Source organism: Macrosteles quadrilineatus, unplaced genomic scaffold, assembly GCF_028750875.1.
Source record: "Macrosteles quadrilineatus isolate MER2022 unplaced genomic scaffold, UCM_ALF_1.0 Scaffold_6__1_contigs__length_79288215, whole genome shotgun sequence".
Taxonomy (NCBI): domain Eukaryota; kingdom Metazoa; phylum Arthropoda; class Insecta; order Hemiptera; family Cicadellidae; genus Macrosteles; species Macrosteles quadrilineatus.
Genome location: NW_026542599.1, coordinates 32,241,834 through 32,256,604, shown reverse-complemented (window position 1 = coordinate 32,256,604; position 14,771 = coordinate 32,241,834). Strand labels below are relative to the sequence as shown.

Sequence of the window (14,771 nt, the reverse complement as noted above, 5' to 3'; positions counted from 1 at the left end):
AACATCAAATCCTTCATCAACTTTTAATAAAACATCTGACCAATTAAAAACTAATAAAGACACTGTAGAATCGACTAGAATATTTAAAGGAATAATAAGAATAAGAATCTTTATTACCCTTTAAACATTTTACAGTGTAGGCCTAATGGAGTTCACTATTTGCTACGTAATAAATTGCTACATAGTATTAAAATATAAATAAATATTTTACAGACAAAATAACAAAGATAATTTATTAAAGAAGTTAAAACAGGCTGGCCAGGTTTAAAATCTACTAATGGCAGGTGCGTAATGAAACACTAGGTAAAAATATACACAAAATACAATTTAAAATAGAACAAGTACAATAGAAAAGAAGGAACCACAGCAGGATTTACCTTTCATGAAGTCTCAAACACCTTGTGAATTCTTCCACTCTTTCCATCCATGAATACTTTGTCACCTGAAAATTAAAAATCTAACTTTAAGGCATCCAGAGTTTAAGGTGTTTCATTGGAGGTTTAACTTCAGTCACAGACAGTTTCACAACAAAATAATTAATATTACACTCCTATATTCATGACATATGGTATCATTATTGACCAATACCACCACCATGGAAGCCTGTCCATGAATAGTGTTTTTGTGGAATTTTTGTTCACCTTTTTTTCATATACATGGTAACATTGTTGAAGTCATTTACAACAAGCTTGCATCAACCAGTTTATGGTTATGTTTGTCACTCCAAAAAGAACTGCAAAAATTAAAATGGAATTTGACACCTTGATCTACAATGCTATCTTCTGAACATAGAGAACCTCTAAGATTGCATGATTATTGATCAAACTGATTAAGTTATTTAATGGATTATGTGTATAAGTATTTGTCTCAATAGAGTGCGTTCAGACAGATGATATGTTACCTGTTTTGAACACAAGTGTAGCGTTTGTGGCACCAACAATGCAAGGAAGACCATATTCTCTTGCTACGACTGCTCCTGTTAAAAATAACCACAAATGTTTTTGATTCAGTGATAAGATAGTAAAAAAAACTAGATAGATCATGTGAATCATCTAGACAAACCCAATTGCATCGTAAAATGTTAATTGTTTTGTGTATTATTTATTGTATGTCAACCGTTTATTGTGTTTATTGTTTAAAGGACAATCAAGCCACCTAGTAGCTTGTAGTTTGTAAAATTGAGCCTTTAGTAATCTGAATAGAGTTAGTTAGTCCTAAAGCGGACAGTATAAAAAACTAAAATACAAGCAAAGGTTGTATTAGAAGAGTTGCAAGGATCTGGGTGATCTAGTGGTCGAGTGTGGGACTTCAGGTTCCAAGGTCCATGATTCAAATCCTGCCAGCCACCAATGACTTTTATCTGAATGATGATGCCACACCCCTCCAGGAACTTGAACTAATGTGTATGACGGTTTCAACCTAGAACCTTGTGTCCAAGAACGTGAAGATGAAATGAAATAATGTTTTTAACAGGCAAAGTTAGGGACATTGATACAACATTACAGTTTCAAGACCTACCATGAGATATAAGACCGCCCAGTTCTGTGACAACGCCAGATAGCAGAGGGAACAGAGGAGTCCATCCTACATCAGTGCTGTGTGTAATGAGGATGTCTCCAGCCTGGAGTGACTGTGTATCTGTACAGGAGAGAAGCACACAGACACGGCCCTGCACACTGCCTGTGCACACCAGAGTACCTACAACAAAAAATTAATTATCATGTTAAGGTACAGCAGCTCATGTGCTTAGGGCCAACGTGATGGTCTAGCCAAAAATTTTGTTGTTCAGCACTAATTAAAGACCTTTGGTAATAGATTGAAAGGTCATACTGCATCCTAACTCTTTCAGAGACCGGGCACAAAAAGGCTTTAAAATGTAAAAAAACAAGGGTTGTCTGTAATTCAATTTCTCTTACGTTCTCCCACTGCAGCCAATTCAAATGGAACACCTGCAAATTTGTGTCACTTTATCCTGTACTATTATAGTTTGGTTCCCAACACTATGCTGATTCATCTCTCGTCGTAGTGGCCAATAACGTTGTAAGAAAAAATTAACGCCACTGCCGAATATGAATCTTCTGTGATTAAATTTTAGGAGCGGGCCTGTACGCAAAATTACATATTTTAATAAGGTTTCAAACTTGTTTCTGATACAAGACGAATCCAATGCAATACCCTTTTACCTTTCAAAGATTATATTTGTGTAAGACAATTATTAGGTGAACAAAAGTAATAATTTATAACGAATAAAATTTGTTCATTTCAGATCTGCAAGAGTGATATACACACCTCAATCAGGTTACAATTATAAAACGATATATTATTAAGAATGCATTTTCATAAACTCAAACTCTTTCGTCTCTAGTTTACAATCTGACTGTGATTAAACGTTCAACTGGATTGAATCAGCTGCTAAGTTACAACTTACATTTAAGCCTTCTAAAGAAAGTTTATTGGCATCAAATGGATCGTAGATAGTGAAGTTTAGAAATAAATTAAATGTGAGGGGGGAAATCCCTAAAGAAAAATAAATTACCTTGTTTGTTACCATTAATTTGTCACTCCACTAGATAATAAGCTTTAAAATGACACACATATCGTAAAAATATGCTTAGTAGGACAGCTGGAAAAGGGATACAGGGAAAACCCTTACTGTATTAAGTATATGATAGATTCATTCATATAATCCAACTTGCTTGGTTGGGACTGGCTTGTTAAAGAACATAATCTACGGACAACCCTAATAATAATTAAGTTCATCCCGTTTACTGCTAAACATTGGTTAAAATAATGATTGTTTCTATTCAATTATGAAATAGTTAAAACATTACAGTTTAATAATTTGAGAAAACTACCTGTGTAATGTATTTTTTTGAAAAATAAAATCAACTACCTTGAACCCATTCCCTGGAGGTAATGGTGGGATGGGATCCCAGCTGTATTGGTTCAGGTGTACCAACCATTACCTCTGGGAACTGCAACTCATCCCATTGCTGCCAACTGCGTTGTCTGCGGCTGATTCTAAAAAAGAAAAAAATGTTTTTATTTAGTACTTGCCAGAGTTAAATCTAAAGCATAGAATATAACCAGTAAATTCACTCTGCCAATTCGTCTATGAAAAATTACCTGCTGTTCAAAACACCTTATAACCTCAGAGAAGGAAGGTACAGAGGAAACACTCAACCGTACACTTAAGAGGTGTCCAGCATAGTCTCTGGTGTCTGTGGCAAAGTCCAACACCACCCCCTTGTCCTCACTTTTCCATGGACTACAACGCTCACGCCGTAGGAAGACCCTGTGCCCTGTGCAATAGGAATTTCCACACAGTTTTTGCAGCTCAGGCTCTTTCTTGCTCGTCACTAGTACATTTCTGGCACAACACACTAGATCCGAAAGTGTACGGTAGATTCCATAAACAAGTTTCCTTTGTACCTTACTTCTCTGCGTTAAGGCAATTGGTTTAGTTTAGTTTGGTTTTAGTTTAGAAGGTATAATGGAATGATGCTCCTGTAGAATCCACTTACTGAGCACTGATGTATCATTATGATGTAAGACTAAATTAAATTACTTACATAATCTCGTCACAGCTAGGGATTACATAGGTAATTTGGTCTTACATTATGTCCAACAGCTCAGGGGATACAAACATGAAATTTAATTGATCACTGATGTAGTAACCTGAGAGGCTGGCTTTTGTTCAAATAAGTTAAAATACTACTTTCCGTTATCTTTGCGTGAGGGTAGGGTCCCAGGCAGTACATATTCATTTTCTTGTTGTGGAGTAGGTTTTCAAGGGGGCAGCATTCTGTGTTTGAACATTTTGAGCTGAACTCTTATTTGAAATTGTATTTTTTTTGGTCAAATTTACTTTATTTAACTCATACTTGATTCAACTAATAGCCTATTGTTCAACTTATAAGTGCTTGTGGTCTAACTCTACCCTAAAAATTATTGATCTTGATGATCGACAGGTGGCAAGGATTCTTGGGTGGCAGGAACTTGGCAAACCATTAATAAAGTTAACCGTCTACATGAAGCACACAACAGGGTATACAAAAAACAAAAACAAAATGTCTGACACAGCCCTGCATAGTCAATCACACCTTCTCCATTTTGTTACTTATCAACTCTACCCTAACTTTTGCAGTTGGCCTATTTACTCACTTATGCAGCAGTGCAGGATTAGACGGACCAAGCAGTGTGCCAAGTTCGTAGTGAGTACAATACCACACGAGCTGAGGGGTTGGTAGGCGACCTTCCTGGGCCATCAGTGTTGCCAACCGCATGTAGCCTAGCCTCAGCTGATGGACTACTCGCAAGCTTGCGTCTTTGGACATTTCCCTTCTCGCTGCAGCACTACTGGCCAAACCTGCAAGCCAGCAAATAAGCCATCTGAAACAGAGATAAGTTGTATCTCAATTGGATTTAAAGTGAATTGGATGGTAAAATTATACTTTCCAAAACATAAGGCCTCACAAACTAAATTAAATATAGTTTACCTGGTTGTCGACTTCCTAGGGGATCTCAGTTTGTCTACGACATCAGTGTCAACCTCAGGGATTGTTTCTTTCTCCAGAATCGAGTGTTCACTCCTCAGTAAAGTCTGTATCATAGACAGTAGCGGTGTGTTGTCCAATCCCCACGTTGTAGTCATTAGATCCAGCTGTAAACCGTTACCAACCTCCATAAATAGTTACGAAGCCATTTTATCTTCTAAGGTCCATATATTGAACACAAGGTAAACACAAAGTGTAAAACTTCACTTTACAGTGATCTATTCCAGTAAAACTCACCAAAAATGGCTGAAAAAGCAACTGAAAAGGATTTTACCTCTCATTGAAAGAGGTTTAGTGGCAGAAGCCAAAAAATAGTGAACAGCTCATCTCAAGTACATTATATCTGCGGTTTGCTCATAAAATCAAGTAAGTATTTTGCTCCTTTTTGCCAATACTTACAATGTGTGTCCCCAACAAAAACAATGATTGGGAAGCAGGTAAATCAGTTTCTGTTAACTTAAGTGACTTTCTTGAACCCTTCCGACACAATACATTTCATACACTTGTTTGAAATTAGCATTTTTGCATTTGAAATTAGCAAATTGTTGAATTAACAATGTTCCTAATTACCAATTTCACACATTATAAGTTATAACTATCAAACATGATTCCACCAAGTGACATACCTCTTTAACATTACGATGTGCATAGCGTCTTGTAATGTCTTCCAAAAGACTAAATGCCTCTGGACAGTTGATCTGCATCCACACAGCCATTTTCTTAGGAGGGAGATTTGTTAGTTCCCGCCACTTCTCACTCTGTTTAATAACTTTGCAAAGTTTCTAAAACAGATAATAATATCTATGAAAAACTATATATATTTAAGTTCAAAAAATTTGGATCGTAGATACAAGATACATCAACGCTTAAATTAAACCATGTTGAAAATCATAAGAGCAGCTGTTATTTGCTATATTCTGTTCACAAAATTTAGGTGTTTAAGGGGAAGTTTCCCCACATTGTTTGCTCTGAGCCTCTGAGCAGGGTGCAGTTGATTGACATTTAGTTGTTGTGACATTAGCTGTTGAGCTAATGTTTTAAGGTAGGATCAAGTAAAGGGGATGGATTTCTTGCCCTAAAACCACCTAACTAAATTTTTTAAACGGAGTAGTAATTGTAGAATGCTATTGGTGCATAGTGCATGTCATTGGTTATTGCTGTATTTACTTAGGTTCCCGATTTCTCTTGTCTTATGCTACAATCACAGTTTTATTGTGCAGTTTACAGCTGTGTCCAAGCCATAGGTGGCATTGTGTATGAAAGAATCAACAGTCGAAACCCCTGAAAATCTTTTAAACATATGAGAGATCAATTCAATCTCTTACATACCAAAGCCAAAGGGGCTCAGCAATATGCAAGCATTGCCCTCAATGTCAATGCTTTAAACGTTAAAACAATTAATTGGTTTTCTATACAAAAATGTTCTCCAATTGTTTTTAGACAATTACCTATTACATTTATTTCAATTCTTAGAGACAGTGACACTATCAGGTTTGTCTTTTAAGCGGAATACAGTATGATCACACAATGAGGGAAGAATGGAGTGAGATGATCTGTCTAACTTTGTTACTGATGATCAAATATCTTTATTTAGACCGGATGATGAATTTAAATCCCAATGATCAAGGTCAGCAGGGTCTGGTTTCAAACCATCAAAAACTACTGACTCTTGCAGAATCGTCCAGAAAACCTCACCCATATGTTATAAACTAACCTTCATATCAACTGGAACTTGAGCAGATATAGCCTTCTGTTTGTCCACCAATAGGAGAGCAATATCTTGCAGATGTTCCTCTGACAAATCTGTTTCGTTTCATAGATATTAGCATTAGATTTAACATTTATAAATGGCCCAAATATCAGGAACAAAATATTTGTTTTTATATTTTAACAATGTATTGATTTTTTTTAATACTTTCAAATTTGAACATTAAACAATATTGATTTTGCTTCTAGAGAAATACACTACGTGCTATATAAATAATCTCTTGTATCTTTATACATTGGATAGACAGTTTTATAAATGTTTCTAATGATTTGAATAAGATACAAATCCCTTTCAAACACATTTTGAATCAATAACCCTTCGAAGGGAAAATCTAATCTGATGTATAACAATATCAGAAATCAGAAAGAAATCGTACAATATTAGTATTAATGATCAACAATAATTACAAAATATTGTCTAAATCTGTATACATTTATTTTGCTGATCTTAAATTGTTTATGAACTATTGTTGAGTGGTTGAATTAATTTTATTTCAGCGTTAGTTTTTTTGATTGTTCAAAACATAGGTAAAATAATAACAAGTTCCAAAAATAGAGTTGATGGTTTCTTTTAAATTCAATTCCCAACACAGTTTGACCATTGACTATTGGATACTGAAGGTTAAACTAACCAACTACAATCTGATGACATAAAAAAATATAACTCCTAAAACCCCTAACAAAATAAACTACAGTACCTAATTTTTATGTTTATTTTCAACTAAGGAAAGAAGAAAATTACCCGTTTTCCCCTCTGAGAGAATTGAAAGAAGAATAGTTTGCCAAACTGTTGAGGCCATCGACATTCTAGTGTGTAAAAGAAACACCTGGAACATAAAAAGTATTTTTTTTCTCTGTGATGTAATAGTTAAGTTTCTTTAGGAAGGTTCTTAGCTACTTTTTTTTGTAGGAAGTTACAGAGCATATTTCCTCTTAGTAACCTAAACCATTAGATCTTTTTAGAAAAAAATGCCCAGTAATCAATAAGTTACTGCACATAGATAGGATATTATTCTGTAATAAATTAGCGATTGGCAGATGAGGTATGGGTTTTACTCGGAATTGGGTGTAATTTTGATATGATGCAATGATGATGAAATGATGCAATTAATACATTTATGAAAATAACCATAGTTACTGCATCCTTGAATCAATATTACCAGAATTTAATTTCTTCAAAATTTTATTTCAAGTCAAATTATGTACAGAAAGTGTAAGAACAGTGAGTTCAAATTTAAAGTTTTGCCGCCGCTACTTCAGTATTCTGTTGTCAGCTTGTAAGGGTTTAGTGCGTAGTCTAAGAGTAATGTCTAAAAACATTAATCGCTTTTCAGTTCAACAACAACAACTAAATAGAATACTACCTGAATCTCTTGATAAATATCTACACTACACGAAATTCAGTCAAACCTGATAAAAAGTAAATTAGAGAGAAAAAAGAATATATAGTAACTGTCTCTTAGTAACCAATAATGTGATGGAATATTACTTTAAGGAGTAATCATAAGGTAGACTTACTGTCACAATCATATTACATTGGAACCCTGATAGAGGATAGGAGTGGTTGTGACAACTATCCCTTACAGAGTATGTTGCCTTTAAATGTGATAATCAACTAATTGAAAACCCAATTATGTTCAAAACTACTCAAAAACTGCGACTGATGAACACAAAAAACAACTAACACAGAGAAAGCAAAACCCTTCTTGTGGTACACAAACAAACACTGCACAACACACAAAATAAACTATTACATTTTCCCATAAAGTTCAGTTCTGAGCATTCAATTGGAACCCAGTATATATTCTTCAGACTTTTAATGATTATTTCATTCTTAAGCCTGCAGATCTTAATCTTTTAAAAGCCAAAGGGTTGAGACCACACTTTTATAAAAAGTCTCTGGTTCAGACACAGAGTAAATAACATTCTGATAAGGATTTGTAATGAACATGTTGAACAGTAGGCTTACCTCATTGACAAAAAGTTGTAAGAACAAAATGGAAATTTGACACATCAAATTTTTGTAGTTATCGATTCTTTGTTCTCGTTGTTGGCTGTTAATTTACGATTACACTGTCTGCGCAACTGAGTACGGCACTAAATTGTCTTCTGTATTTTAAAATTGTTCAAAATACCACAGGCAATTGGTAACACAAATAAAAGTGAAATAAAATAAAACCTAAAAAGGGAGATGGTAGTTCCAAAAATTAAAATTCTTATTGCCATTTGCACTTTCAACTTTTTTTCGGCATTGAGGTAAGCCTAATTTTTTTAGACACCCCTTACAAAAGCCTGAAAACCTATACTAAAACCATTTTTACCAAGTATTATCATAACAGTTTGATAACTTTGGGTTTTTTCCAGGAGAGGAGTGCCAAGAAACTGGGAGAAACCAAGGGAGGCTTTACTCAACAATGCAAAGTCCTTGGCTGAGCTGGCAGCTGCAGTAGTGGACAGTCAGCCTCTGCCGGAATGTCTAAACTGGACAACAGACCAAGTGGAACTCTGGGTGGAAGACACTGTCAAGCTACCTCAGTACAGAGTAAATACACTAATATTCTTGTAAAATTATCTAATCTTCCGTTAGCTGACCTCCAATATCTAACCCTTGAAGAAGATCAAGTAGGTACCAACAAATCGTAGGCTATATTTACGGTTTGATATGACTTACACCATTGAGGGTACTAACAAAACCTATTTTGCCTACCCTGGAATTACTTGGAGGGTATGTTCAGTGCAAGGGGTTTTGGCACCTAAAACACCACCCCTTCCTTTCAAAACCCTAAACTCCCTGTTCTCGGGGGTTTATCTGATCTTTTCGCTCGTCCCCTTGATGCGATGCGGCCAGTTTGAAGAATAAGCTATCAGAACTTAATTGGTTAGTGATCAAACTTCAGGACCTTCTAGATGTTTCGTTGCTTCATTTGAAGGGCCATGAAGATTAGGTAAACATAAACACAAGAATTAAAACTAATAGCTATTAGCTAGGCAGTACACAAAGTATTTGAACCATTTCCCCACATGATTGGATGTAAAGTTCTTGTAACAAGGCCGAAGGCCCATAGATGTAGCCTACTCAAGTCAAAAGATTCTGCCGAACCCGTTAAAAATAATCTTGAGCACAATGCCTTGATTTTTTTTTTTTTACTTCCTATAACCAATATCTTTTTTGCTGAAATCGTTTTTAACTCCTACAGTACCTTTTTACATTCACTCAAAGACTATTAATATATTTCCAACACTGCTATAAATTACCTATGAAAACATTTGAAATGTTTTGCAGATATGTTTCCGAAACAATTTTGTTCTTGGTCGTCAACTGATTCTGCTTGATCCAAGTCGCCTAGTGCAAATGAGTGTACATCGGTTTGATCATGTAAAGGTAAAACCAGGGTATTTGAGAAAACTTTAGTTTCATTTATGCTATGTTTGAATCTACTTTAATTTGAGATGAAACTAATGCAAATCTAAATTATATTTGACTTTTACTCATAGAATAGAAATCCAATTACTGTATAAGAACAGCAAATTGTTTCCGTTTATGTTGCTGACATACTTTTGGGGCTGCAAGTCTGTAAAGTGTAAACTATTACTGGGCACCTGATAATTAACCATGATTTGGGACAAAGCAACAACAAACAAACAAAAAGTTGAATAGTTGAAAGAAATCAGAAATGAACATCAACAGACTCTTAGTGGCTTAACTAAGTTCATTGTCATTCTAAAACTGAAACAGAAATGGTCCTAATATTTCTACATTTGCTTTAAGACAAAACCTTTGACCATGAAGTAATACCAAGAGAGACAATCCCATGGTCAGAGAAAGAGCAAGAAAAAGAGTGGTTGGTTTTAGTAGTTTTAAGGGAGGTGGGAAGGTAGCCTTACAAACCTTTATGGTCTGGACCCCCTAAGACATCTGCTTACAGATTTTTTTTATCCTCTCTATTAAAAAAAGAACAACAATTAAAAATGGTGTATCCAATCTACCAATTCTTTAAAATAAAACTCATACAACAATAAAAACTCATTGTTGTATTTCAGACAATAATGACAGCGATCCGAGAGCTGTTTGATGTGCCAATGCCACGCTACGCCAAATATCTCACTCTCCCCTCGGAATATGACACTATTTACGACTGGAACACCCTGTACTTCCGTCACATTGCGTATCAATCCCCCGATCAGGTTACACCTCGCACTAAGTACTGGCGGCAAGTAGGTTTGCTGCACAGCCCTTCGCAGAGATACCTGAGCTGCCATTGGCTCTCCATGTCTTCTGATGCTGAGGAGTACAATGTAGGTACATTAAATAGATTCTGACTGGACGGTGGCATCGTCCTGTAGTCTAGCTACTAGGAGTCAACAAATTGTGGATATTTATAGGCATGCATTGTGGTTGCGATACTTCATGGTATGGATTAACGTCCGCACTAGTGAGTACTACTAGTGGAATCATTTTATGAGAAAATTTGACCTAACCCCAACAAAATTGCAACACAAGCAATTTTTTTGGTAATGATAGCTATGAGTGTCTTTAATAACCCCTCAAAAATCGCCATCAATCGTACCTTGGCAACAAGCCCAAAAATTCAAAATGGCCGCCAAGAGGGATGCCAAAATATACATTTTGGCATATATCTCGAAAACGGTTAGTTTGATCAAAAACGTTATTTTAGCAAATATGTAGCTCTTTTAATGCCAATCAGTTTTTATATATGCATTTTGTCTGTCAGACGTATGGTATGGCCGCAATTTGAAGAGCCGTACTTCGTTATAATCTGCCTTTTTCAAAAAAATTCAAAATTTTCATTTTTTTATGACTTAATGTTAGAAAATACAAATTGTACGTCAAAATAATTTAAAAGTTGTTTGCTATGTGGTTTCCTACTTATTTTCAGTTTTACTTGGGATTTTATGATTATGAACAATTCTTTTGCATGATTTAAATAATCTCCCATTTTAAGGGATAAGTAAGAAGCCAGGATATGGATATGTAATAAAAAAATATATGTTATTTAAATCATACAATTTTATTCAATACTACCAAAAAAAGATCCCTACATACAATATGTATAACATGAACATATAAACGTAGTTTTACCATTGTGTTAACATAATTTTGCCAAATGATTTAAAAGTTAAGTCAACATTTTCAAAAATACTAATCTCATCGTCTTTTCTTTGTCCAATGAAAACTGGAAACTGTTTTCACTATTGTTTTCTAAACAATGACCACAGGAAATAGTGCAGTTAAATCCATTTTTTTACACACACATCTCATTGAAATACAAGCAGTCTTGCAATTGCATATAATCATTTTTAACAATGTCTCTGGTGCTGCTGGCAAATCCATCGTTTGGGGCACATACATGTTGTCCTGCAAAGTCCATCATCAGTCTGTAGTTATCATACTATCTTCTGCCCTTTTCCATATTTGAATTTGTAAATAGGCACGCAGACTGTGAAACTTTACTGCTGACTCTGTTGAAGGAAGTTGCTGAGGCTTTTCAAAGCTTTTAGCTTTTTTTAATTTTGACAAAATACTTTTGTACCTACATGTGTTCATTGATTCGTTCTTATTCCCATTGAACAGACTAACCATTAGTTTCAGACCAATTTCTTCAACTTGATCTGGACTCAGATTTTGTGAGCTGAAAGATGACATCAGACCCTGAAAATACTCGTCTTCTAATGTTCTGTTGAATACAGATAGTTTTCCGATGTGAAAAATCCTCGAAGTAGTGTCGCACCCTGTATAGGCGTGCAGAGCTAATAGAGATTTAACTAAATCTTCTCGAAGTGAGGATCTAATTTTTTTAATGGTATAAACATGATCTGAAAGTCGTTTGTCACTTCTGAATAGCAAGTTGTAATTTGTTGTAATATTACACCAATAGATAAGTAAAATAAGAAGCTGTCAGCGACTCTGTAAGACTAAAGGAAAGAAAGCGACTGTGTAAAAACTAAAAATAAGTAGGAAACCACATGGCAAACAACTTTAAAATAATTATTTTGAGGTACAATTTGTATTTTCTAACATTAAGTCATCAAAAAATTAAATTTCTGAATTTTTTTGAAAAAGGCAGATTATAATGAAGTACGGCTCTTCAAATTGTGGCCATACCATACGTCTGACAGACAAAATGCATATATAAAAACTGATCGGCATGAAAAGAGCTACATATTTGCTAAATTAACGTTTTTGATCAAACTAACCGTTCTCGAGATATATGCCAAAATATATAATTTGGCAGCCATCTTGGTGGCCATTTTGAATTTTAGGGCATGTTGCCAAGGTACGATTAATGGCGATTTTTGTGGGCTTATTAAGGGCACTCTTAGCTATCATTTAAAAAAAAAAATTGCTCGTGTTGCAATTTTATTGGGGTTCAACACTAAAATGATTCCACTATACGACGATCAGCAGTACTAGATCCCAATAATTAGACCAATTAGTTTATTACAAGGCAAAAATTTGGTTCGGATTCCTTTATAAACTGTGGGTCCCTTATTTAATTAGTTTATTACAAGGCAAAAATTTGGTTCGGATTCCTTTATAAACTGTGGGTCCCTTATTTAATTAGTTTATTACAAGGCAAAAATTTGGTTCGGATTCCTTTATAAACTGTGGGTCCCTTATTTGCCATTGCCTGTATAGGCTATTAATTAACAGATGTGTAAGGAACATGTTGGCCTTAGTCACTAACAAGACTACAAGATTGTGCCACTCATCCTACTCTCCATTCATACTCGGCTTAAAATACCTACATTCGTATGGTCGCTATTTCAAAAGAAAGTATTATTAAAGTATTATTATAAAGCCCAATGATCAAGGACATTTGGGTTCAGTTTTAAACCTTCACAAGCTACTGACTTTTCGCTCCAGGTCGAATTGGCAACCTTCTAATTGTTTGGCAAACACTATAACCACTGAGCTACCCAACACTACATATGAGCACAAATTCATAAAAATTTGTTTTCTTCAGACTAATCTCACGTTGAATTTTCTACTATGTGTCTCTGTTTAGATGGCTTAAAAATAAACTGTTGGTTTTACCAAACTGATTTTCGTTATTTGTCAAAGCAGGTAGGTAGTTATAAATATGTTTCATCTAACTGGTGTAAACAAACACTAGGTTTTTAATGGTTTAATGTGAAGCTCAATAATGGACAATGGAATAATGACTCATGCAAATTAATGTTCTACACTGAGGAAGCGTGTGGTAAAAAAACTCAAGTCATAATTCCTTTAACCCGAGCAATTCATACAGGACTCACTGAGGTGAAAAATAATGTTCCTAAAAATATTCATAACATATAAGACACAATACATACATATAAGGTACCATATTGTAGATAATTAATTAAATAAAATTAATAATACAGTACTGTTATTCTACATTTGGGCTATGTGGCCTAGTTTGATCACTTGTGGAAAGTATTTACAGTCTTCCTCAGCAGTTAAACATAGTTAAATCTAAATGGAATTTTACAATCAATCTATAAATCTACTATTTTATTTTACAGGCGAGGATTGGAAGATACAGAAAGAAAGACCCAGCCAATTATTGGGTGCCGATGTTCAGAGAAGGAAATTATGTTCCCACAAAGAAAAAGTTAGAATATTTTTTTCTGGACCCTTTACGCTGGTGATTCTTTATGTACACCTAATTTTAATAAATTAAATGTATCGATACCACTACATAAGACAAATAAACGCTAGTGTATAAAATAATTTTAAACTCAACTGAACTTGGCAATGTTTCAGACAATAACCTCAATAGTTTGTGTATGTTGTAAAGACTAGATATTTGTTCAGACTGAAAGTAACTAACTTGAGACTGCTGTGTTAAGGAAGTTACAGTAATATGTGTCAAAACAGAATTCGTGTTAAACTTTACAACACCCCAAAATGCTATTTTGGATTTAATAAAATCAAAAAGTCCAACAAGGTTTAACTAGACCGTAGATGATTTGGCAGAGCACGTGTCAAACATTGCCGTGGTAATTTCTTGTTATTGCCTATGTCAGATGCATAGCTCAGCTCGGGTGGCAGTTCACGGCCTGCGAAATGCTTACGACAAAATTCCGAAGGAGATGCACAAAGATTGCGATCTGGCCACCTCCCGCCCCAAGTGAGTAAAAGCCAAAAGGAGAGCCAGTAGGAAAAAAATATTGATCTGCCAAATTCTGGCTACAGAAATTAAGTGGTTTTAGTTCCTCTCCCTCTCAAATTATTTTTGTACTAAATTAAACATTTTTGCTTGTATTGATTAAATTGGTTTTAGATACTTAGATACCTATAGAGATAATATAATTTTGTGAATTTAGAAATTTAGCTACCTTATTTGGTTATAAAAATAAAGTAAACTTAAGAGCGTGAATCAGTATATTCCCAATTTCAAATGTGACCCCCGTGAAAATTTTGAAAATGTCATGTATTTTAGT

The 14,771-nt window shown here is 34.8% G+C and overlaps 2 protein-coding genes across 2 annotated transcripts; one reads left to right on the top strand and one right to left on the bottom strand.

Annotated features, from left to right (window-relative positions):
- Window positions 1-122: 122 nt before the first annotated feature.
- On the bottom strand, window positions 123-7,146 carry LOC128997291 (uncharacterized protein Mb2073c-like). The gene is made up of 9 exons (XM_054422921.1): window positions 7,066-7,146; window positions 6,271-6,359; window positions 5,183-5,338; window positions 4,500-4,663; window positions 4,165-4,392; window positions 2,894-3,021; window positions 1,519-1,698; window positions 902-976; window positions 123-442 (listed from the first exon to the last, which is right to left on the bottom strand). Exons 1-9 carry the CDS (start codon window positions 7,127-7,129, stop codon window positions 381-383), a joined length of 1,146 nt encoding a protein of 381 aa, XP_054278896.1. The 5' UTR covers window positions 7,130-7,146; the 3' UTR covers window positions 123-380.
- A 356-nt stretch (window positions 7,147-7,502) lies between these two features.
- On the top strand, window positions 7,503-14,008 carry LOC128996159 (uncharacterized). Its single transcript, XM_054421298.1, has 5 exons — window positions 7,503-7,600; window positions 8,688-8,865; window positions 9,607-9,705; window positions 10,365-10,619; window positions 13,851-14,008. Exons 1-5 carry the CDS (start codon window positions 7,524-7,526, stop codon window positions 13,974-13,976), a joined length of 735 nt encoding a protein of 244 aa, XP_054277273.1. The 5' UTR covers window positions 7,503-7,523; the 3' UTR covers window positions 13,977-14,008.
- Window positions 14,009-14,771: the final 763 nt, after the last annotated feature.